Raw genomic sequence first — 25,333 nt, forward strand, 5'->3', positions numbered from 1 at the left:
AATCAGTCAACATGTCAACCTGGAGAATCACAACTAAACATGTCCCAGTTTTCATGCTACTACAGTCGTGTGCATAAAACTGTAAGCTCAGCAAATATCAGACCAACAGAAGATTGTGTTTCCAGTTCAGGTCCCAATGACAGATTTCACTGTAGATCTGCTAAGATCTGAACTCTTAGTCCCGCCTCCCTCAGCCTCAGTCCGTGGTTCACCACACGGTCAACTAGTGCTGCACCAATTTCATTTGATAAATTTGGTCCTCTTCTTCTTTGAGCATGTTCTCCTCCTGCTTCAGGTCTTCCTCTTCCTCTTCCTCTTCCTCTTCCTCTTCCTTTACCTCTGGCACGGCCTCCGCCTCCTCCTCTTCCTCTTCCTCCTTCTCCTCCTCCGTGGATTCCCCCTCTCACCCTCACTCTTCCTCTTCCTCTTCCTCCTTCTCCTCCTCCGTGGATTCCCCCTCTCACCCTCACTCTTCCTCTTCCTCTTCCTCCTTCTCCTCCTCCGTGGATTCCCCCCCCTCACCCTCACTCTTCTTCTTCTTCTGACTCCTTCCATTTTGGTTGAAGTCAGGTGAACTCACCTGCTGCATTTGTATAGAGCTTAAACCTGATTGGTGTGTTGAACCAATTAAGCAATCATGTGTTTGCGCACCTGATGGCTGTGTTGAACCAATTGGCTCATTGGGGGGGGGGGGGGGGGGGGGTCATTTGACAGTCAGTGCTTTGGAATTGCAAGGAAGTGACATCATGATATACGTCTGTGTCTAATGTATACAAGTGTGTTTAGTGTTTTGCAAAAAGTGTGAGTCTGACATTGTGCTGATAGTGGAGCAGATCTGGGCCCATGTTCTGCTCCTTGAGTGGAAGGTTTTGATAATTGTGTAATACTTTTGATTTTAGTGTTTATGCAATCGAAAAAAACTGTAAGTAAGTTTCTGTGTGTGTATGTGTTTGTGTATGTGTGTGGGTGGGTGGGTGTATGTGTGTGTGTGTGTGTGTGTGTGTGTGTGTGTGTGTGTCAGTTTCTTTTACAGACAAATGAAAGTGAAGTTTCTGTGTGTGTATGTGTTTGTGTGTGTGTGTGTGTGGGTGGGTGTGTGTGTGGGTGGGTGTGTGTGTGTGTGTGTGTGTGTGTGTGTGTCTGTGTGTGAGTAAGTTTATTTTACACACTAATGAAAGTGAAAGTTCGCCTCAGTTCGCGTCGCGTCGCCTCCTGAGCTCCATATAACTTCGCTCCGCAGGCAGATGTTCACACAGCTGCAGAGTCCGAGGAGACGAGATGAGGTGAGTTCATGTCTTCATGATTCTTCATGAACATTAATGATCCTTTAAGTCAGTGACAGTGTTTGTTTCATCACATCATCTTGTGTATTGACCTTATTAATAAGAATAATGTGAATTAAAGCAGCACTGACATTCACAGACATATCTGTGTCTGTGATTATGTTGATATGAAAACTTTTATTTCACACGATAAACGGTGCAGAAAAGATTTGAAAGTTCTACACATTCGGTTGCATTTGTGTTTTCCTTTTATTTATAATTCTTTATAATAAAGTTGATGGTTAAACTTTGTCAACATGGTTTGATAACATCATCTTAAGAATCATTTATAAATGTATACATCGGCTGTAATTGATAATTTGCTATTGGAAATGTATTACTCCCTAATACTGACATCTGCCCAGGATCTGATATTTATCATTATTATTTATAGAGAACTTTTCAAAAGCCAGATTACAGGAGTCACACAAGGCAGCATTAAAAATAAATGAGACATGAAATTGTCTCATATTCGTTAAGATAATTATAATTAAAGTAAAATCAGGAACTTGAGTCATTGTTATTTTACTGTTGAATAAATCCTTTTGTCAGAACATTTGATATCAACCCACTGATGATGTGTTTTAATGTTTATAATTAATCTCCATTAGTGCTGCTCAGAGTGACATGACACTGGAGGACAGACTGGGGGCGCTGCAGTGCCACTTCACCTGGGATCTGAACCCCGGCAGGACCAAACTTTTGAGAATCAGGGACAAGCTGCAGGACATCGGCACAGAGGAAGGATGCAAGTGGCTGGGTCACATTTACAACCTGCAGGGGTACGTCCACTTCCAGCTGGGGTCCACTGAAGAAGCCAGGAGTTTCTTCAGCAGAGCCGCGGAGGCCTTCAGGCAGACGAGAGGAGCAGACGAGGGTCCCTGGCTGGTGGTGACCTACGGGAACCAGGCCTGGCTGCACCATCATCAGGGAGAACGAGCAGAGAGTCGGGCTTGTCTGTCAAAGATCGACGGCCTGAGGACTGAGTTTCCATCGCAGGACGAGCTGCACCCGGAGATCTACGCTGAAAAAGCCTGGACTCTGATGAAGTTCAGCGGAGAACAGAAGCTTCTGGCAGCTGATTTCTTCCAGAGAGCCATCCGGCTGCAGCCGGGTGTGGTGGAGTGGCAGACCAGCCACGTGTTAGGGTTAGTTAACATGTCCAAACACAGCGAAACAGGGTTCGAGGAAGACATCATGAAGAAACTGAGAGAAGCCAAGGAACAGGATCCAGAGAACCTGTACCTCGCTGCCGTTTACCTCCTGCAACTCGCTAAGAAAGGACAACCAGACCAAAGTGGAGCACGCGAGTTAGCCACAAAGGTTCTGATAAACCCTGTCAGCAGCTACAGTGGAATCAAACCTTTGCTGAGGTTTTACATAACCCTCACCTCCATGGACGAGGCTGTTGCTTTGGCAGAAGAGGCTCTGAAGCTACATCCGGATGAACGTTATCTGAAAAGATGTGCCGCACACAGCTACAAATGGAAGATCTGGGAGGAAAGTCGCCCAAGTCCGAGCCTGATAGAGAAAGGGATCCGTGCCCATGAGGAGTTGCTTTCTCTTTATCCTCATTCCTCATTCATGAAGAGAATGGACCTCGCAGGTATTTACGCAGAGTCAGAGAACACCAAGGCCAAATCTGAGAAGATCTACAAGCAGCTGCTCGCAGAGGATCTGGAACCTGCTGAACAACAAGTCTTCTTCAACATCTACGCAAAATATCTGTACTTCACTCAACAGCAGCCTGAGATGTCAATCCAGTATCACATGAAGGCGGTGGAGATACCAATCAAGTCCTTCCATCAGGAGAGCAGCATCCAGACTCTGGAGAAGATGAGACACAGAAAGGGGAACCAAGAAGTAGACGAGTTTCTGTCCAGGCTGGAAGAGTCTCAGAAATAAATCCACCAAATATCATCCACACACAATCTGAATCTATTTGCATTCATCTAATTCAGGGGAAAGTAAATCCACGTAGATTTATAGATTCAGCTGTTGTGAACACTGATGATCACATTTTAATTCAACTTGTATTTGTACGGAGCCAAATCACAACAGAGCGACTGACAGGGGAAAGTGGTCGAGTTCGTTTTTCAGTCTAACATTTAATATCTATATATATATACGTATTAAAAAGTCTTCAATATAATTTCTATATCTGTAGAATACCTGTTCAATTGTTTTCAGAGTGGTTGTAATATTGACGTTAATAGTAGTGATGCATTTCGATGTAACAGCAGGTTTCAGGTATGAAAGATTCATACATTATTATTATTAGAGGAAGACAACATTGAAACATATTCTTAAAAACCATATTAAGTGGAAACTGGCTGCAGTCATCATGTGTTGCTGATGTGGAGGAGATGTTTGCTCGCTCCTTTAAAAAACAGCTTGTTTGTAAAGTTTATTAAACAACAGAACAGACTCTGTATTCAATTTACTAATGTTTTGAGTGATGAAAATTGAACTCTGTAAAGTATATTTGTTAAATTGAATGTTAATTGTTAATTTGTAGTATAACCTGAATATATGAACAGGTTTGCATGCACAGAGTATTTCAGCTGTTCTAATGCTATTAAACACTTCTTCTTTAATTGTGTCTTGTGTTTCCCTGAAAGAAATCTATGATAAAACCACAACTTCTAAAAGCTGCTGCTGTCAATAGTAAATATGAGAACTTCATGTGTCCAAAGATTAAATCCTAGGTTCTGATTTTAAAAAGTGCTGGTTTACACTTTATTCCACACATCCAGGATTTCAGAATCATTTGCTGTAAATCACTTCCTGCAAGTAGAAAAGGCAAAGTGAAGTCGAAGAAACTGAACCGGAGCTGAATCAGCAGGAAACCTGGATGTGTAATCTGTCAGTGAGTCAGTTTGTGAACGAACACAAACTCATCTGCAGAATGAGACACAACTTCGTTAGTGTGAAGTGAAAGAGTGGAGCGCGACAAGAGAAGAAGAAACATTCCTCTAAAGCAGATCACAGTTCATACACAGCCACGATACATTTATTTGAATGAGCGAACAAAATACAGTAAAAGTTGAATATGTTTAAAAGGAAGTAAAGACAAACAGCAGCAGAAATGTCCTGAACGTTCTGATGTTTGAACTCAAAAGCATAAAGGAGGAGTTCCCATCAGGAAGCGTGGAGTAGAAACACCAACCTGTGCAGTGTCAGAACCATTCACAAAATGATGTCCCCGTGACCTTTGACCTCTGAACCCTGATCAGTTCATCTTTGAGTCAAGAGGCGTTTCTTAAGACAACACGTTCACACGGGCAGAATTAGTTTCATCGGAGACGTTTGACCTCCAAGTGGACATTCATGAGACGTAATGAAAACGTCCACAGACTCAGGACCAATCGATTTCCTACACTTACAGATGTTTTCATTTCATGACTCTTTTTTGAACTCCTTTTTGACGAGAAACAGACAAAATCTTGTTTAGTGCAAATAATTAAAAGAGTGATTGACACTTTATTACCAATAATAAACCCCACTGGAGGAGATCCTGAGGACTTGAAACCTCTCACCTCTCTGGAGACTTTGAGTGGCTGCGATGTCGCTGGCTTCTGTGGTGACCTGGTTCACAACCAAGAACACAACCATGATCACATATTATCATGTCGACTCAGCGTCTTTATTACACCATGGTTTCCTCTGTGTTAAAGTCAACGAACAAACAACATTGAATCCACATTACATCACAAATCAATGATATTTGACTACAGACAGACCGGCAGTGGGGCCGAGACGTGTTTTCTGACCTGGGGATTTGGAGCGGTGGCGCCGGGACCGGGACCGGGACCGGCTGCGGTGTCTGCGGGGGGGGGCTGACAACACACAGCAGAATCACTCAAAGAGCCTGAGGCACAAAATACTGTTTAAAATGTGACAACGAATTTCATCCAAAAGCAAGGTCCCAATGACAGATTTCACTGTAGATCTGCTAAGATCTGAACTCTTAGTCCCGCCTCCCTCGGCCTCAGTCCGTGGTTCACCACACGGTCTTCCTCTACCTCTTCCCCTTCCTCTTCCTCTTCCTCTTCCTCTTCCTCTACCTCTTCCTCTTCCTCTTCATCTTCCTCTTCCTCTACCTCCACCTCGGCCTCTACCTCTGGCACGGCCTCCGCCTCTTCCTCTTCCTCTTCCTCTTCCTCTTCCTCTTCCTCTTCCTCTTCCTCTACCTCCACCTCGGCCTCTACCTCTGGCACAGCCTCCGCCTCCTCCTCTTCCTCTTCCTCCTTCTCCTCCTCCGTGGATTCCCCCTCTCACCCTCACTCTTCTTCTTCTTCTGACTCCTTCCATTTTGGTTGAAGTCAGGTGAACTCACCTGCTGCATATGTATAGAGCTTAAACCTGATTGGTGTGTTGAACCATTTGACAGTCAGTGCTTTGGAATTGCAAGGAAGTGACATCATGATATACGTCTGTGTCTAATGTATACAAGTGTGTTTAGTGTTTTGCAAAAAGTGTGAGTCTGACATTGTGCTGATAGTGGAGCAGATCTGGGCCCATGTTCTGCTCCTTGAGTGTAAGGTTTTGATAATAGTGTAAGACTTTTGATTTTAGTGTTTATGCAATCGAAAAAAACTGTAAGGTGTGTGGTTGTTTCAGCTTCAGCTGTTGTGTGAAACAAGCTGCACAGGCACACGCACACGCACACGCACACGCACACGCACACACTTGTTAACCCTGAACATTTTGTTCCTTTTCTGCAGTAAGAAAACAAACCCAGCGTTTCACAGAGGTCACAAGGTCGTGTTGTTTTCCTCCATCTTTTCTTGTTCATCTTATTTATTTATGCATTTTCATCTTTCTTCCAGCGGCTTGTGTTTTTATTTTCAATAACAAATGTAAGAAGTGAAAAACATGCAGCCTGTTGACAGTGGTAATATCTCACTGTCTTGTTTTATCTTTTATTTCACAAAGTGTGGAGGGTTTCACTCCAACTGCTGCTCTCACAGAGTCGTCTCTGATGAAGAGACGAGCAGACGAGACGAGCAGTTCTCCTGCCGGACAGATTCCACTTCGCACGAGAGGGAAACTCGTCTCAGTCTCAGAGTCAATGTTTATTCACCAGCATGCAGCAGAAACAACGTGGCTGCTCACTTGTTTTAATTCGAACCGGCTGTAAACACCATGGAAATGTAATGAGCTTTACAAAGTGACGACGTCCCCAGAAGGGAAAGTAATTAAAACTATAATTAGGTTGAACTCTCTGTCATTTGTGTGTGTGTGTGTGTGTGTGTGTGTGTGTGTGTGTGTGTGTGTGTGTGTGTGTGTGTGTGTGTGTGTGTGTGTGTGTGTGTGTGTGTGTGTGTGTGTGTGTGGTAAACCCTCAAGTTGTCTTTCTGCACCTTTACCACTGACTAATAAGCGACTCTTGGATGGAGACGTGTCATGTGGTTTATTTCTGGCTCCGTTCCCTCACGTCTCATTTACACCGATTAGAAAACATCACTCTGACAGAGAAACAGCAGAAACTATTTATAAGAGCCTGTCACACTGAGGAATTTAACGTAACGACATGTTCACGTGCGTGTGCACAGAAAGATGCAGCGATTGTTTACATGAACATTTTATATGTGCATTAAAAATGAATGTAAGTGAACTTTGCATAATAGAAATGTTGTCATCCTGAAGTTGTAAAAAACACCTGGACGCCATTTTGGAACACAGCTGCACGCCGACACGTGCACGCCGACACGTGCACGCCGACATGTGCATGCAGCGACGACACGGCTCAGTCACGCAGGGTTATGTCATGAATGTGGGAATCTTCAACAACATCAATGCTGTAAAAAGACAGATACACACTATTACTGCCCATGACCGACAATGTCTCCTTCAAATTATGTGTGTATACAAATAAACTGCAACAGCAACTAAACGCTTTATAGGAAATTGAAAATCCAGAGAATTGGCTCCAGAGTTTATCCAGAGTTCACACATCGACTTCTCCTGGATGTGTCCAGACTTTAATCACGTCGGCAGAAGCCGAGCGTCTCACTCGGACACGTCCTCCAGAGTTGTGTGTCTGGAAGCAGCTTCGTGCAGCAGTAAAGTTCATACATGCAAACTTCAGTTCACGTCTCCTCAGAATGTGAGAATCCTCCGGACGGACACGCGGTTTGTAGATCCTGCACAGGGGGGGGGGGGCTTAGAGCTTATTGTCGCTTCACAGCTCAATGATTTCACGTCGCAGGTTGTCGTGCACATCAGCTGCTTCTGCATTAAACGGCTAAACGAACATGTTCCCTCACTGGTGACTGGTCGAGCTCACCAGTGGAAGCTCCCAGCAGGCGCTTGTTCTTGCAGAGTGGGAAAAGGCAGTGTTCCCCTCTCCAGCTGCACTCACCACAGCAGGCAGGATATCTAACTCTGCACAACTCTCATGCACTAAAATGCCAGTTTGGTAAAGTTGTTACGTCTGTTTGGTCAAAGAGAAGAAACACTGAATATTGTCAGTGTTTCCTCAGCATCTCGGTCCATCAGTGTTGTTTCTTTAGAACAAACGGAACAATGGCGTCTCCCATTTGCTGCTGCAGTAGATTCACAGGAAACACAGTTTTCCATGGTTATAATGGAGACTCATATTCAACACATATACAGTATATTATACCCTTGTCACATTATGAAAGCCTGGTTTGTGCTGTAATAGCCCATTTACATTTACTGCTGCCTGCACCTATCTGCTGTTTCACAGTCCTTTTACAGTACGTGTCACTTCTAATTAGATTTAACTGCGTCAGAGTAACGGTTTGAAATTAGCTCCTGTCGCGACCAACAAACCGCTGTGAGTCCGGAGACGTGGATGTGACAGTGTGACGTTGTGTTGGAGGATCATCTCCTGACAGACGCTCCCACCGCGCGGCTGGGAAGAAAAAATATATATATACTGTGTATAATGAAGGAGGTTTCTTCACAGGGCGACTTGCTTCCTGTCAAACCAGGCTAATCCACTTTTAATCATCACACTCACACACTGCTCATCGCACACACGCAGTGTGGCGTCGTTTATTCATCATGTGAAGAGACTCCGTGTTGAACTGTGTGTGTTTGTCTCATTAGCGGCTCGTCCTCTACTTCAATCCGGCATCTCAGAGCATTTATTTATATTTATGATGAAACTAATTGTTAAGCTACAATTCACAGATGAGGTGCAACACAGAGTAATCTGATTACAGCGCTTTCTCCTCTCTGTGTCGCTGTCGTACAGACGCTGCACATTTCGGTTTGTGGTGATCAAGTGCTTATCGTGATCAGTTCGGACGAGTGTGATCACTCTAAGTGGTTTGATTCGTTAAAAGTCACCACTGTCCTTTGACCGTTCTCACAGTTACTGTCCCCGTTAAGTGTGGCACTGGAAACAGGACAGGTTTGAAGATGAGGCTAAAGATGAAAGTTTAATCAAAGCAGCTTTGCTCCGTGAGGCCTCAGTTGATCCCCCCCCCCCCCCCCCCCGCCTCAACAATCAACATTTCATGAGCTTCATGAAACATGCAGCCCTCCGCCCTCCTGCCATTTTCTGCCTCCCTCCAAAACAAGTGTGATGGACGTGGCGACCTGTGCGAGCGCATCAGGACACGACGTCTCAGACCGATAACGAATGAATCATGAATCAGTTCTGTAGAAACGGAGAGAAGTCGATGTCTTCGTCGTTCTGCTCGGTGTTTACTCAACAAACAACTCGGAACAGAAAGAAGAACTGAGTTTCTATTGTGTCGCGTAAATGGAAAAATATCTCTTTGCTCTGTGTGGGAGCGTGTGTGTGTGTGTGTGTGTGTGTGTGTGTGTGTGTGAAATCAAAACTGAGAAGGGAATAAAGTCTCCGTTGAGGATATTAACAGTAAATCCACAAAGCAACAGTGGAATCAGACTGTTTCTGTTTAGCCAACTAGCCGCAGGGCTACTGTGTTTTTAACCAAACCATCTGTCTCAGTGGAAACTAGCTGGCTAAGCTAACTGGCTCTTCACGGCCAGATGTCCCGTTGGCTCTTCAGGCAAACGCTGACCCAACATATGTCCTGTAAATGGCTTCGTTAACTTAGAGTCACTCATTATTACCAACTGGGACAGTGTGTGTGTGTGTGTGTGTGTGTGTGTGTGTGTGTGTGTGTGTGTGTGTGTGTGTGTGTGTGTGTGTGTGTGTGTGTGTTTTTATCAGTTCACAGTTTTGCTCTCAGTCATTTCCAGATTATTTCTCCTCTAATACATCGTCATGATCCAGATCTGCCTCATTTAACTCCACCTCAGGCTGAATGTTCATGTTTGGACAACGACAGTCTCTTTTTAGAGTGTAGGGTTGGTGGTTCAAATCCCTGGAGCGGCATCTGACAGTGAACACTGTGAATGTTCAGAAAACTATTAGAAAATAACTTTGAACAATGAGTGACTGAACACGAGGTCTGTCATTCAGCAGCCGTCCTGTCCGTCACGTCTGTCCCCTGCTGGAACGTCCCACTGGAGGAAACTGGTGGAAGTGAGAACAGGCTCATTTATCAGGAGGAGCCAATCAGAGAGGATGAAAACCAACTGCAGCAGAGTCACATGTCGACACATATTCAGTGTTTTCCTACAGTCGGTATGAACGCGTTCAGGAAGGAAAACAACCACACGGCTGGTGATTTATGATGATATGTGTATTATAAGCCTCTTAGCTCCATTGTTCCACAAACACACACACACACACACACACACACACACACACACACACACACACACACACACACACACACACACACACACACACACACACACACACTGTCCTTCTGCTCCAAATACTCACTGAAGCATCTAATGTGTATTAATTAGCTGCTGAACTTGGCCCCTGACAAATGCAATATTTCCTCCAGCAGCATTTGATGAAGCTATTTTTATGGAATACACTTTAGATTGTCTGAAATAGATGAAAAATATTTAAGAAGCCCAGTTTAAATGAGAGTAAATTAATACTGGAACAAAAGCTGTGAACAAAGCACAGCTCCTGGGCACTGAGTCAACGTGTTTTATTATAAAACTGAAACAGAAACACTGAGTTTTTCCTCAGCAGAATTTAAACGATGAGTTCACGTCTGAAAACAGCAACAAAGCATCATTCACCATTAATGTTCAACTTTTACTTCGGGGATTTGCAGAAACAAAAACAAAATCCAGAAATCTGAATTGATATTTGGCCGAAATTATTTTTTACAATCCAGGATGCACAACTTTCTAAATTAGCACATTTCAGTGCAAAGTAAAGGCTGAAAACAGAGAAAACTAAGTACAAACAAACTGTAAAGTTCAAATCTAGATGTTCATCCACACGTCACTGTCACTGGAACGCAGCCCGATGTAAACCAGTGAGTCTCTAACCTCTCAGGTCACTGATCTGCTGGTGCCTCCGCGTCCTGCGGTACGAGAGGCCGTCAGACCACAGGGAGCGGCCCCTCGTTAGCTCCCGTCGTTAGAGGCCTCGTTAGGACGCGTCCTGCGCCATTAATCTGAGCAGCTCGCCAGACGGAGATAAATGGAAGAGGTTAGGTTGGTTAGAGGAAGGGATGGTTTCTCTCCAAATCCATTACAGATCTGTGTGTGTGTGTGTGTGTGTGTGTGTGTGTGTGTGTGCGTGTGTGTGTGTGTGTGTGTGTGGGAGTGTGTGTGTGTGTGTGTGTGTGTGTGTGTGTGTCTCAGAATGTGAAGACCTCATCCCAGGCTTCATTAGCTGAAGCCTCCTGGCGAACAGAGACGAGTGAGGAGGAGGAGAGACAATCAGACTTCGACAGTTTCTGTAAAACCTCTGATCACATGAGTGAATCAGTCATGTGATCAGTCATGTGATCAGAGACTTTCTGCTGTAGAGATGAAATCCTGGCGACTTTCAAATCCTGTGTCAGATATTCAGTGTTTAAATGTCATTATAAATAATAACTCCAATCATAATAACTAATAACTAGCTGACGTTCAGTGGAGAATCTCTTTCCTGGGGAGTCCTGAGGTGTCCCCGGGCCTGATGGGATGTGTAGTCCTTCCAGGTTCTGGGTCTAAACAAGGTAATAGCATTAATGTAATCTGATTACAATCTTGACTGGATTACATTACGATTATCTTTGATCTGTCTGACATTATAACTGATGTAAATAAAGAGTAAAACTACAAAAATAACTTTTCACAAACGAGAATAATCCTCCAAGTACAAATGTCCTTTGCAGGATGATTATATTGTAGGTTGCAAGAAAAGGGGACAGTCGTTTTTCCCCCTGTGGCTTAGAGCCGTCTTCTCCTTAATGAATTCTCTGAGCCTCAGGGCGACACTGGAAAACTTAAAAGGGCAGAGAAATGATTCATCCACTTAACAGGACATATTAAGTCAGGATTAGAGTCGACAGGAAAGAGGAGAGGAGGAGAGAGGAGAGGGTGAAGACTCCTGGTCCTGGATCCAACCGAGTCACTCGTCTCCTGCTGCAGATCAATGCAGCGACGGCAGGAGCTGCTGGGCTGCAGCCGTGAGATCAGATGAAGAATCAGATCGTCTGTGTGAGAAGAAGGATTGAGACGTTTATCTGGGGAGAAGGAGCCCGACAGACTGGATATAAAAATATACATCATCTCATACAGATAATACACAGACACTGGATCTGTGCATGCAAACAGATCAGTCAAATCAGGGCTTGTGCACAATAAGAAAATAAAATGCAGATTTAATGGCACAACGGCTGCAGGAAACAATTCTCTCACATGACCAATAGGGGGCGACTCCACAGGTAGTTTCTATAGAAGTCTACGAGAAAATGATTCTAATGTTCACTTGATTTATAACGTCAGTAAACATTAAAGAGTTTATGTCTCAATCTCTAGTTTCAAGTCCTCTTCAAATCAGCTGATGTTCATTTAGTAGAGTTTGATCCATTTAGAGTCAAACAGACCATAAAGATGATCCTGGTGCTGAATCCATACAACACGGTGCCGGTGCCGTAACGGTGCCGGAGCCGTATGTTCTCAAACTGCAGGTGACCATAAGAACGACATCACTCTTGGTGTGTGGCGTCGACGCTTTGACACTTTAGGTTCTGATGTTATTCATCAAACTAGCTCCTCCTCACCGCCGCACACTTTTCCATGTAATCACCTCAGAACATGGTTATAAAACAACATGTTGTGAGCTGCTCTTGTGTTTTATTCTTCTTTCCCCAAACGGACTCACAATGAGAACAAACGTGTCACTTCCTGCGGCAGGATGCAGCTTCAGGAGCAGAGTGTGACCCGTGGTTGAACTGGTGAAGACGAGAGAAGAGAAAAAGACAAGATGAAGGTAAATAGAGCTGAGGTGTGTTGGAGGGGATTTCTTAAAGGATTAGACCTGAATATATTTATTTTTTTGGTCTCTCTCCTTTACATTTGTCGTGTCGCTGTCAGTTCAGATAAAATACATCAAGCTCTGATTCTTCTTCTGCTGCTGTTCAAACAAAGAGCTCCGACCGAATGTTTTCTTTATTCAAGCAAACACGACTTTCAACCACATGTATAGTTTACAATGTAAAACGTTCTGTGTTGTGTTTGTAGAACTCTGTGTGTCCAGTTTCTGTTCATGCATTTGGAATGAGACGTGTAAACTTCCCCTTCCAGCTGCAGCACCTCTGTGTGGCGCCCTGTGATGCGTTTACCTTTTAGAACACATCACTGTTGCTATGGTTACGCCTCACTACTCTGGAGTTTTTTCCAAAACCCCGAAGACTTTTGGCAACGCTTAGTTTGAAAAGTGCCGGGTCGTGTCGAGGTCTGGACGAACAGAAATGGCGACTTTTGGAGACGGTGACTCACGTGCCCACGTTCTCAGGCGTGACTCAACTAACGTCCGTGAATATTTAGTGTCGCTCACACTTAGTTTCAGTGAAACGTCTGCCTCATTGGTCCAAGCACAGAAACCTCTTGTCTTTGTTTCCACCACCGACGTTCTGCACAGGAAACAACCTGTTTCCTGCTTCCTGTCAAAACGCAGGTGAAGAGCCCAAATTCCCAGAAAGCTTCTCAGTCACTGGTTGAAAAAGGTCGTTGGTACAAATCTGATACAGATCTTACTTTTAAATCACTTACATTTCTGTTAAACACGCTCTAAAGATCAACTTGAGCCTCTGCAGACACGTGGGACTGAACATTAGCTCTTTGAATGTGATATGAGGAGTTCCAGTGAGCGGGGGGGCATTTAGGAGAACTGGGTGACAGCAGGGAACTTGGCGAGGCAGGAAGCAGCAGAGTTGTTGTGACTGCGGCGAGTATTTCGGGACGTGAGTGGGGGGGGGGGGGGGCAGCTGCAGCACAGAGGAGAGTTGGACGGATTCCTCGGTGGGAAACTGTCTAATTTCTTTGCGGATGTTTTCAACTCCGAAGTCGTTCAGACAAGAGAACAAGTTTATGGACCCGAGCTGTAAAATACACACTCTTCTAAAACAGGTCAGAGTCTCAACTCAGCAGCTGTGGTGAAGGTTCACCGCCGCCTCCTGCAGCTTCAACCTCCATCATCATCCATGAGTTATAATAACACATCCACAGTTCATTTCTTTATTTAGATGTTTTGTCTTGACAACTGAACTGAAACTTTTTTCCGTGAGTCGTGTTTGTCCTGAGGAACCGAGGACGGAGAGCGAAGACAGGAAGTGAAGAAACACACAGAGTCCGTCTCTGAGTCGGAGAAATCCAAGAGAGAGAGATTCCTTAGGGGGGGGGGGGGAGAAAAAGGTGGAGGAGTTTTTTATTATTTCTATGAAAGAAAGAGACATTTTGATCACAGACTCAGAAAAGACAATAACCAGTACTTTAAAATACGCAGGAAACGTATTTTACAACATCAGGATAAATAAAGATGTTGCCTTTATCCATATTATAGAATAAAGAGGATAAACGTGGAGACAGAAGCTGAAAAGCTTTTCATTAAAGCTGCATCAGAAGCTGGATCCACGTTTGCTGCCTCTGGGTTTTTAGAAGCTTTTCCTGTGATACGTCTCTTTTTCTACGTTTTCACCTGCCGTCCATCGGATTCCACTGAAATCTGAACTTTTGGAAAAGTCTCGTAGACTTCTATAGAAACGACCAGTGGAGTCGCCCCCTGCTGGTCAGGTAAATTCTGCATTTATCAGCAGAACATTCCTGTTTGCAGGCACATTTCCACGATGCTAACGCTGTTAGCACCGAGAGAGATCGAGTATTTCTGAGATGAGTATCCCAGAAGTCCACACTTTCCTGCTGTTCCTGGGGATCTCGAGGCGTTGCAAGGCCTGATGGGATATGTCGTCCCTCCAGCGGGTTGTGGGTCTCCCTCATGGTCCCTCCAGCAGGTTCTGGGTCTCCCTCATGGTCCCTCCAGCGGGTTCTGGGTCTCCCTCATGGTCCCCCCAGCAGGTTCTGGGTCTCCCTCATGGTCCCTCCAGCGGGTTCTGGGTCTCCTTCACGGTCTCCTCCTGGGTGGACGGGCTCCAGCGAGCGGCGCCAGGTGCCGTCAGAACACGATGAACCACTGAAGGGCCCCGACATCCAAATATCTGCTGTGTTGAATGTCAGTGGACACACAAGCCACAAAACATCCACAACAGTTTTAAAGTACATAAAATGTTGGTCCCAGAAAAACTTAAGCAGGTCCCCACCTGCTTAAATTCCCCATAAAGCTCCAACCTCCCAAATTAGACGTATAAACACTGAGAAAGAATAAAATCTTCCCTCAGCCGGAGCTCACGCTGCTCGGAGCCTCCACAGCTTTTCCCCGGCACAGAAACGGGTCCCATGATGAAGGAGAAGCTGACCCTTCACCACGAGCATCAATCAGCCCCGTTATCCCGACCGCTGCGATCCTCCGGAAGGGAAAGTAATATCTAAATGCTCGTATTGAAAAACCTGCAACTGAAGCACTTCCCTGCTCCTCTGCCGCGACACCAAACCCTCCAAGTAGCGACCTGTGGGTCCTGAGAGGCAAGAGTGTTGAGGACGACTCAGGACGGTTATCAGCTCATGGTTGTTGCAGATTCAGGTCGTACAACTTATTTTATTGACCAGTAAACGATCCAGTGGCCTGTAGCTGGTTCTACTCTGACCCTGATTCAAAGCTGGTTAAGACGTTGGTCTGTTAAGTCCGTGCACTGTCTCTCACTGAGGAAGAGTGCACGAGGATTCTGAGCGGATACGAAGAGATTGAAGAAAGTGAACAAGGTCAGGAGGTTCAACCCATCACGCACAGAGAGAAGTGACTCTCACTGTCACATGTTGTTCAGACTTTATTTGTAATAACCGAACGTTAATTACTTGATTACTTGAATCCCAGTCGTGAACTCACTGATGATGAATTCAGATATTCTCTGTGTATGAGGCTGTTGTATAAACCTCTTACTTCGAGCTGCAGCCACAACGGAAAATTAATCTGCAGCAAATCAGGATGAAAAATAAAAGCATTCTATCAAGTGATCTGTATGAAAACCTCCTCACAGTTTGAAGAGACTGGATCCACTTGATCTTCATCATCACCTTCATCACAGTGAACACAGGTCTCATACAAAGCTCTGTTGATTTAAATGTGCTAAACAAAAGGAATATATATACATACATATTTTCCTTTATCTATATTGGATCAGTTCATTCCTCTGACTCGTCAGCTTTGAGTTGTAATCCTAATCATGGCCACTAGAGGACAGAATTGTCTAAATTTCTGTTTACAGGAAGTAAGGAAGTAAATGTGTTTACTTAAAAAACGTTAAATACTTTAACCAAAAAATGTGACTTTTTAAAGTTTTCAGAAATCATTTTCTTTATTTTCAGCCTGAATTCAAATCCACCTGTTTTTATTCCTTTTTTTATTTTGAAGCAAAAGAAAAGGTCAATAAATGTAACGGTCATTTAGTTTCATTCAGATGAAAATGAAATGCAAATATTTTAAGTAGAAGATTATGTAGCACATATTTAATTAGGTATTATGTTAAACAGGCTGTATTTCATTATAATATATGATATTATATGATAAAATGGATCTTTATTGCCTCACAGGAAGAGAAAGTTACCATTTAAAGACAAACACAACGAGAGGTTAAAACAGAAGTGATTCAAATGAAGCCACACACAAATTAAAACTGTCAAACATTCATAAACTCTTTGTGGTGAAAAATGTTTTAAGAAGATATTCAAACTCAATCTCAATAGATGTTACTGTTTTGTTTTATCTAATATATTTTTGTATGTTCTATGTTTTTCACACAGGTCATTGTTTTACTACTCGTATGTATTTATGTGTTTATGTTTTTCTATATTTTTCTTTTCATGACACAAACCTGCCGGAGGCGTCAGATGAGAGACGACGCTGTGACTCATTTACACGACGGAGCTGCATCGTCCCTTTGTGAACATTTACCTGCTGAAGAATAAACAGGATAAACAACTGATTGTGATTGTGAGATTGTGAGATTGTGTATCGCTGAGAAACCAAACATAAGTTTTAAATCAAATGTTTTATATGAACACCAACATGTGACAAGTCCTTTGCTCAGAGTGAAGTTAACTTGTTGTCCAGCTCTGTGTGACATGTGGGTTTAGAGTTTCAGTAGATTACAACAGTTCGTACGCATAGTTTCATTTGTGTGAATCATCATTTATTAGTTTATTAATTTCACAGTCAGACCAATCAGCTGCTGGAGATTTTACCTTTTTAAATGAACCATTGACCTCAGTGCTTAAACCTTGTTTTACTTCACTCAACACCAGATGTCCCACAATGCAACACGAACCACTGAAGCACAGAGTCAGACGGAGCTGAAGAAGAGAGAGAGAAACGAAGGATGAGATGAGCGGAGAGGTGTCAGGAGAAGAAGAGCGACGAGCAGAGAGGCTCAGGGGATGGAGCGATAAAGAGGAGGATGAGAGAGAAACAGAGGGAGAGAGAGATGGAGGGGAGGAGGAAAACAGGTGATCATTTTGTGAATGTGAGATCCAGCCTCCATCAACAGAAAGGCAGAGCAACACTGACATCTGGTGGAAGGTAACAACACCTGCACTGTAGAAGGAGTGTAACAAACTGCACCTTTCAAACATGTGACTGGTATTATTATAATATAAACAACAGCCCTTACAATGTAAAAGACATATATGATGAAATTCAAGCATCGAGAAAAGTGTAATTTGATTTTTTTTTATTTTTATTTGATCTCCCATCTGCATACATGGAGGAAGTGGGGTTTATGACCTACACTTCTGTCAGCCACCAGGGGGCGATCAAGCTGTCCATGTTCTAAATGCACGTTCAGAGTTCGTGCTTTGCAGGTGAGACTCTGCAGAAGTCGTCTTCCTCCTCAGAGTTGAATTTTCAGTCGTGTGATTTGTTCCAGTTCAGCTTTGAAGTGATGCATTGTGGGTATTCTGAAGCTAATTGCACAGAATGAATCTGCGGTGAATCCTTCTTCTCTCTGACCAGAGCAACGTCATTGATCCGTGAGACAAATGGCCCCTGAGCAGACTCCTGGGGTCATTATGAAATGTTAGTCTCATTAATACGACCGGAGAAGATCCAGCTATTTGTCATCGTTGCAATAATTGCTTTGGATGATTTTTATTTCATCCTGTGAGAATCTTTCGACAGGTTTAATAACGCCGACGCTCTGAACAGCTGCTGAGCAGAAGTCGTCTAATTTCTCCAAATGAACATTTTACATTTATAGTTTCACCTTGTTGTTTTTGACAGATTTCAGATGATGTAACTTCCTGTTTTCACTTCTTTTGGCAGTAAATTATTAGATTAATATCATTGAAGTCATTTCTCATCCAAACAATCTTACATTCAAATCTTGAACCTGAGAAATATGAAATAAAGTAGATTGTTGCTGCACAGAGAAATTCTCCATGAGTCATCTTGACCTACTTTCATTTCTGCTGCTCTTTAAGTTTAAATGTCTGAATGTAGAACAAGTGCTTCATCATGCATTTAAATACATATTCAATTATATCTACCTCCACCAAGGAGGAAATGTTTCATCTGCATTTGTTCATCTGTTACTTTGCAGCATTAAAACTTGGTGGATCAGGGAGGAACCCATCAATGTTCCATACGTTCAGGGACCAAAGATGGAGATTAGCTTGATTAGTTATTGATATATCTGGTGCAATAAATGTATTTTCCCTGTTTCAAATAAACTAAACACACGATGAACTTGTGTCTCTGCAAGTCGACACTTGACCAAACCGGAGACGAGGTGAATCAGAAAATCATCTGATAAATTGAACAGATTTACACATTGTTTTTATTTTGTATAACTTTTAAACATATTTTCAGCATCGAGACTCCTGATATATTATTTTATTGACATAAACAAAGAACAAAGAACAAACAAACCACAACAAAAAGTGATAAACATGAAAAGTTCCCCTTCAGGGAAATGACAGTAAATGAAATCACTGTAAATTCATCTGTAACAGAAGCTTAAACTGCTCATGTCACATTCCTTCATAAAACTCGTCCCGTAACTTGAACCATTATTTAAATAGTATTTTCATTTGACTTTTGAAACTATACTTTTTACCATGTCATGTTTTACCTCGAGTTAAAGGGGAGATACAGTGAACTCTACTTCTTTATAAAACTCCCCCCCCACACACTGTTCGGGTGATCGGCTGTAATCCTTCATTTGTTTGTCTCTTTTCATAATAAAGCAGAAATGCCTCATAAAAGCTCAAAATATATATAGTTAAAAACATGTTTTTTCATTTTTTATATGTTTTCAATAGCAAACATGTCAAAATTCTGACATAATGTGATTGTGTGTTCAAACACTAAACCAGTGCATGTGTTTAAAACCTCTCTCTGAGCAGTGCAGCCACATCAGTGCAGATGTTTCCTGCTCAGCAGCAGTTAGCGGCCTCCTGCGTCTGTTTGTCCCCCCCCAGCCACACGGGGGCGCTGTTGATCTTGGTGCCCTGGGCCTTGGCCTCTGTGGACTGGCCCTGCAGACCCACTCCCTCACTGGCCAGGCGCTGGTGGATCTCCGAGGCCATGGTGAGGAAGGACCTCTCCACGTTGTCCGAGCTCTTAGCGCTCGTCTCCAGGAAGCGAATCTTCAGGGACGACGCCAGCTCCTGGAGACGAATCACAAGAGAAGTGAAACAAACGATTACAACGCTTCAGAATATGCAAAGAATAAAGTATCAGCTGTAAAATATCAATATAAACCACAGCGCAGTAGCAGTAGCGTGAGCCTGTGGTAGAGCGGGCTGCACACACCTGGAACACATAGAGTCTAGATAACTAATGGGAAACACTGAAGGTGGATTACTGCAGTTTTCACTCGTGCTGATCGGCCATCTTGGATCTTGAGGTTCTTCTTCGTGGGGTTTGAACTTAAGTTTAAATCTACGACTTTATTTCAAACTGAAGACACCAGAGGATGCAACACATTAGCAAACTGACGAGATAACACAAGCATGTCAACATAACGTGGTGTTAGTACTACATTACATTCTACATGTGCCTCACACGTGTGTTGTTGCTCTGTTTGATTTATTGTTATTTATTGTTGTGTGTGTGTGTGTGTGTGTGTGTGTGTGTGTGTGTGTGTGTGTGTGTGTGTGTGTGTGTGTGTGTGCGTGTGTGTGTGTGCGTGTGTGTGTGTGTGTGTGTGTGTGTGTGTGTGTGTGCACCTGAGCAGTGGCAGCGTCCACCACTTTCTTGCTAACGAGGTCCGACTTGTTTCCCACCAGCAGCCTGGAGACGTTTTCACAGGCGTAGCGATCGATCTCGTCCAGCCACTGCCTGACGTTGTTAAAGGACTCCTGCCGAGCGAGGCCGCGGAGGGAGAGAGGGAGACGTGTGAAGGAGGAGGAGGAGGAGAAGTTAATGTTCACACTCCTCCTTTATGTTGAGGAGAAAACCCTGACCTGCTCAGTGACGTCATAGACGATGATGATGCCGTGAGCGCCTCTGTAGTAGCTGGAGGTGATGGTTCGAAACCGCTCCTGACCGGCTGTGTCCCACTAATGGACACACACACACACACACACACACACACACACTGAGCCCACACTTTGAAAGGATATTTACCCGTTTTTGGCTTCAAGCTGTTTGATTTATTTCCCATTAACGACCTTCTCCCTCCATCACTCTTACGATTTGTAGCTTCACCGTCTTTCCGTCCATGTCGATGGTTCGGATCTTGAAGTCGACTCCGATGGTGGAGATGTAGCTCTCGGTGTAGGTGTCGTCCTGAGGCGGTGGGCAAATATCACAACCACAATTAGAGTATTGGAATATTTCTTTATCCTCATTGCACAAGTACCAGGGCTTGTCTGACCACATTTGTTAATTTATGTTTCTCATTAAAAGTCTGTTTATTGTTTATTGTTGTTTTGTTCTTTCTTTGTTTTCTTCAATGACAACCAATGACATTGTGCGTGTGTGTGTGCGTGCGTGTGTGTGCGTGCGTGCGTGCGTGCGTGTGTGTGTGTGTGTGTGTGTGTGTGTGTGTGTGTGTGTGTGTGTGCGTGTGTGTGTGTGTGTCTGTGTGTGTGTGTGTGTGAGAGTCTTACCGCGAAGCGCAGCAGCAGACATGACTTTCCAACTCCAGAGTCACCAATCAGAAGAAGTTTGAACAGGTAGTCGCTGTAGTCACACGCACGCGCACACACACACACACACACACACACACACACACACACACACACACACACACACACACACACGCACACACACACACACACACACACACACACACACACACACACACACACGTTCATGGATTTACATGCACACTTAAACATTTGATGGTTCAGTCTCAGGGAGCCGTTCATAGATGTAATACTTGTAGATAATTCCTTCTCGTAAACACAGACACATTTGGTTGTTAGTTACAAAAAGAGAAGTTCAGTTAGAAATAAGAAACTCGTCTCCTCCATGTTAACACAACAGGGTCGGTAACGTTTGATTCTCCATGTTGCTATAAACACACTAGTTTGATCATTTGTTCTATAGTGTAACTATTGGATATTGTAGCTATACTGTTGAGAGAGAGTTGAGATGTGATGGATTGTGGGAAATAACCTCTTAATATTTATAATGAAGTTTATTTATGAAGTTGATGAGGTGACGTCACACTTTGACAGAACTGACTCTCGGGCCTACAACTCCCATGAGCCTCTGCAGCCCAGTGATCCACAGAGAATCGACTACACACTCTCACGTATAATTAACACAACATGTCTTTACTCAAGCAAACTGTCGGATGGAGCTCAAACATTAGCAGCTACACACAAGATTCATTTAGTGTATCTGAATGTGGGACAAAGACTGAATGTGTGTGTCCCTGAACACGATGCATCAGCTCTGACATTCATTAATCGAGTGGAAAACAAACTCCAGGATGTTACAAGGATTTAAAGTGTCTCCTAACTTCCCACATCAGTATAGATGCAGATATCAGCATCACACACTGTGTGTTGTGCAGGAGCTGAATACTTCTACAGTGACACACAACATAAAGACACAACACTTACTATTCAGGGTTCATGATCGGTGAGGTCGCTCCAGGTGGCTCCACAAAATCCAAAACTATCCCTGAAAATAAAACCCTGAACCTGAAAACTGTCAGAATATCTCCAGCGCTGGGACGTTGTGTCGGTCAGTGTGTGTTTGTGTGTTTGTTTGTGTGTCTGTGTCCTTCCTTCGGAGGGCAAGTGGCAGAATAAGCCGTAGCTGACGAGCTGACGGATGAGCTGACTGGTTCAGGTGCATTATTTATTAATAAAGAGCAGCTCAGGTTACACTGGGGACAGCACCTGGAACCAACACACACACACACACACGCACACGCACACACACACACACACACACACACACGCACACACACACGCACACACACACACACACACACACACACACGCACACACGCACGCACACACATACGCACGCACACACGCACACATTGCTGAAGACAAAAAAACCTGAGCGCCGCACGTCACTGAACAAACAGGAAGTAGATCTGCAGGACGCACACAGGTTCAAGGACCAGGAGGATTTATTAGCAGAAACGAAAATATAATATTCATAAAGATGTTTTCTTTATTATTGTTATATCTAAATGGAGCTGATCCTCTTTAACTGAGTCCGCCATGTTTCTTCAGGAGTCGGTTTTTCAGGTGATGGTAAAGTCATTTTGTGTTTTGTTTCTGAAATGAAAATGTCACCTGATGATTTAATAATCTGACTTTTATTTCTCTCCTCTACACACACACACATTCATTATTTCTCTAATGAATGAATGAATAATATATAATGAATTGTCGTTACTCTCGCTGCACACTGTTAACTTCCTATTCCTAATGGAGCTGTTAGACATTAACTGTGGAGCTGGAGTCGGGCAGCTGACTCGCAGATAATTCAATAATCCTTTATTAAACGTCCTATTTGCCGATTTCCTGACACTAAGGTTTGAAATACTTCTTCCTGTGAACTCACTGACATCAGAGGAACTTCAGCAGGAAAACACAGATGATGACAAACAGCAGCTTTAACACAAAGATATTAAACAGCTGTAATATTCAAATCTTCTATGTGACGGAGCTCCACAAAAGAAAAACTGTGTTTCATGTTAAGAACCTGAACGTGTGTTGTTTCATAATCTCCAGCTGTTTATTATCCTCTGATAGATTCTCTTCAAGTCGTCAACAAGTTTAATGGAGAACAGCTTGTTTGTTTGTTTGTTTGTTTGTTTGTTTGTTTGTTTGGTGTAAACACAACCATGGCAACACGTCAGTTCTTTCTTCATCTCCTCTTTTCTTCTCTGGAGTCTTCTCCTCTCCTGTCTTTCTTTCCTCTGCTCTTTTCTCCTGCTGCCCAGATGCTCGAGCCGTTTGTCTGTCTCTGGGGTTGGTGGTTCAACCTTCCTCCGGTTCATGTGCTGAAGTGTCCTTGGGCAAGACACCCAACCCAACTGGCCTTGTTTACATCAAGTAAACAAGTAAATGTCGTTTCTTTTCATCCCTCCTTCTCTCATTTCACTCCTCACTCTCCTCTCCTCCGTTTCCAGCGACGGACAAAGGCGAAAGCGATGCAGTTTGATTCAATGCTGATTCCCGTGTGCGACTCCCCTCCCCTGGTCACGGGAGTGAGCAGAGGGCACGGGGATTGTGGGATATGCGATGGCTGAGCAGCTGTCATGGGGTCAGGGGTCAGCAGTCCTGACGACGGCCTGTTGCCGGGGCAGAGGCGGCGGCGCGGTGGTTGCTAGGGCAGCGGCAGGCTTTGTGGCGCTCCCGATGGAGCATGGAGGTGGGAAAACTGGGGGAAGGGACCGAGAGAAAGAGGAGAAATAAAGAACGAGAAGAGAAACTGACAAAGACAGAGGGTTAAAAAGCAAGAGGAAGGGTGGGAAAATGAGAAGAGAAAGAAAGAGGGAAAGAACATTAAACCATCGCCTGACACAGAGGTGGAGGAAAGAGAAGAAGCGGAGGAGAAGGGGGTGATCACAGAGAGAAGGAGAGAGGAGAGTTAAAGAAGAAGGGAACATAAACCTTCAACATATGACGAATGTTGTGACTAGAAGAGTGAAGACAGTATGACAGGCGGGAATCCCACAGTGGAGCTACACCAACAACTGGTCTAATATCCTTCTGAATCCTCTCACATCCATCGTGGGCGACGATTATTCAACTTACAAACATGTCTGTTCATAGAAGCTTTAAAATGTGACGATAAAAAACACAAAGAAAGACGACAAATGAATGTTTTCATGTGACTTAATGTTCATCAGTTAAACTGTTGAAGGTGAAGACAAGCCTCGAATATCAACCGGCTTGTCTTGACCAGTTGATGGTGTGTTTTAATGGAGATGATTCTAAGACAAGTACAATCTGCGGTGCCACAGCCCACTGCCACTTTACAATGAACACTAGTACATCATCGTGAATCATAAAACAAAGCAAAACGAGTTGGGTTCATTTGTGAATATTACGCATGACGTCTATTTTACCGAGTCACAACTGCGTGTGTCATGTTTTGTTTTGGTCCGATCGTCCCAACTGTGGTAAGACGTTGGTTTAATTTGGACAATAAACAGTGTGTGACCCTCAAAAAGACACAATCCCGAACCAGAGTGTGTATCTGGAGAATTACACAAACACCACAACAGAAAACTACGATTCGTTCATTAAAGGAAACTCTGCAGTTCAGTGTTTGTCTCAAGGGGGAAACAAGAAAAGTGACAAACATGTTTATGATCAGAAGTAAAAAATCTAAAATGTCTCAAAGTTTGTTCTCAAGTAGCTTTACACAGACAGAGCAACGAGTGTGAGAGGCTGTGTGTGTGTGTGTGTGTGTGTGTGCGTGTGTGTGTGTGTGTGTGTGTGTGTGTGTGTGTGTGTGTGTGTGTGTGTGTGTGTGTGAGAGAGGTCAGTGGACGGAGTTAAACCGGTCATTGTTCCTATCAGTGTGTGTCCCAGGGGACCTGAGGGAGTGGGGATAAATAGGTGCTTTTCACTATTCACCTTTATTTTACCACGCTCCCTGGCTCCTGCATGCAGTGTGTGTGTGTGTGTGTGTGTGGGGGGGGTGTGTGTGTGTGTGTGTGTGTGTGTGTGTGTGTGTGTGTGTGTGTGTGTGTGTGTGTGTGTGTGTGTGTGTGTCTTTGAAAACAGGCAGTGTTGAGACTGAAAGAGTGCTTGTTAATTAAATGTGGATATAAAATAAAAAATAAAACGTTGCTGGACTGAAATTAAAATCAGATCGTCTCAAATCAAACGCTTTTAAAAAACCAAGTGAGGTTTGTTATCATGTTTTTGCCATTTGAAGATAACAAAATATAAAAGCTAAAAAACCTTAAGTCTAAATATCAAAACTAAAATATTTAAAATTCTAAAAAGCCTTTAACTATAAAAAACACAAAAAAAACACACAAAGCAGACAATAAAACACTGGTTTGTTTGTATCTGTCTGTGTGTGTGTGTGATTTATGTGGAGTTACTTAGTCACTGTGTGTGTGTGTGTGTGTGTGTGTGTGTGTGTGTGTGTGTGT

At 43.6% G+C, this 25,333-nt stretch overlaps 2 protein-coding genes across 2 annotated transcripts; one reads left to right on the forward strand and one right to left on the reverse strand.

Annotated features, from left to right (window-relative positions):
* Positions 1 to 1,133: 1,133 nt before the first annotated feature.
* Positions 1,134 to 18,311, forward strand: LOC117772998 (interferon-induced protein with tetratricopeptide repeats 1-like). Its single transcript, XM_034604659.1, has 4 exons — positions 1,134 to 1,283; positions 1,934 to 3,421; positions 5,082 to 5,085; positions 18,298 to 18,311. The coding sequence occupies exons 1-2, from the start codon at positions 1,279 to 1,281 to the stop codon at positions 3,225 to 3,227; spliced, it is 1,299 nt and encodes a 432-aa protein (XP_034460550.1). The 5' UTR covers positions 1,134 to 1,278; the 3' UTR covers positions 3,228 to 3,421; positions 5,082 to 5,085; positions 18,298 to 18,311.
* Positions 18,312 to 18,657: 346 nt separating this feature from the next.
* LOC117772999 (ras-related protein Rab-1B-like) lies at positions 18,658 to 22,006 on the reverse strand. Its single transcript, XM_034604660.1, has 6 exons — positions 21,819 to 22,006; positions 20,856 to 20,928; positions 20,437 to 20,532; positions 20,208 to 20,303; positions 19,971 to 20,102; positions 18,658 to 19,409 (listed from the first exon to the last, which is right to left on the reverse strand). Exons 1-6 carry the CDS (start codon positions 21,830 to 21,832, stop codon positions 19,176 to 19,178), a joined length of 645 nt encoding a protein of 214 aa, XP_034460551.1. The 5' UTR covers positions 21,833 to 22,006; the 3' UTR covers positions 18,658 to 19,175.
* Positions 22,007 to 25,333: the final 3,327 nt, after the last annotated feature.

The sequence above is a fragment of the Hippoglossus hippoglossus genome, chromosome 13 (genome assembly GCF_009819705.1).
Source record: "Hippoglossus hippoglossus isolate fHipHip1 chromosome 13, fHipHip1.pri, whole genome shotgun sequence".
NCBI classification, from domain to species: Eukaryota; Metazoa; Chordata; class Actinopteri; order Pleuronectiformes; family Pleuronectidae; genus Hippoglossus; species Hippoglossus hippoglossus.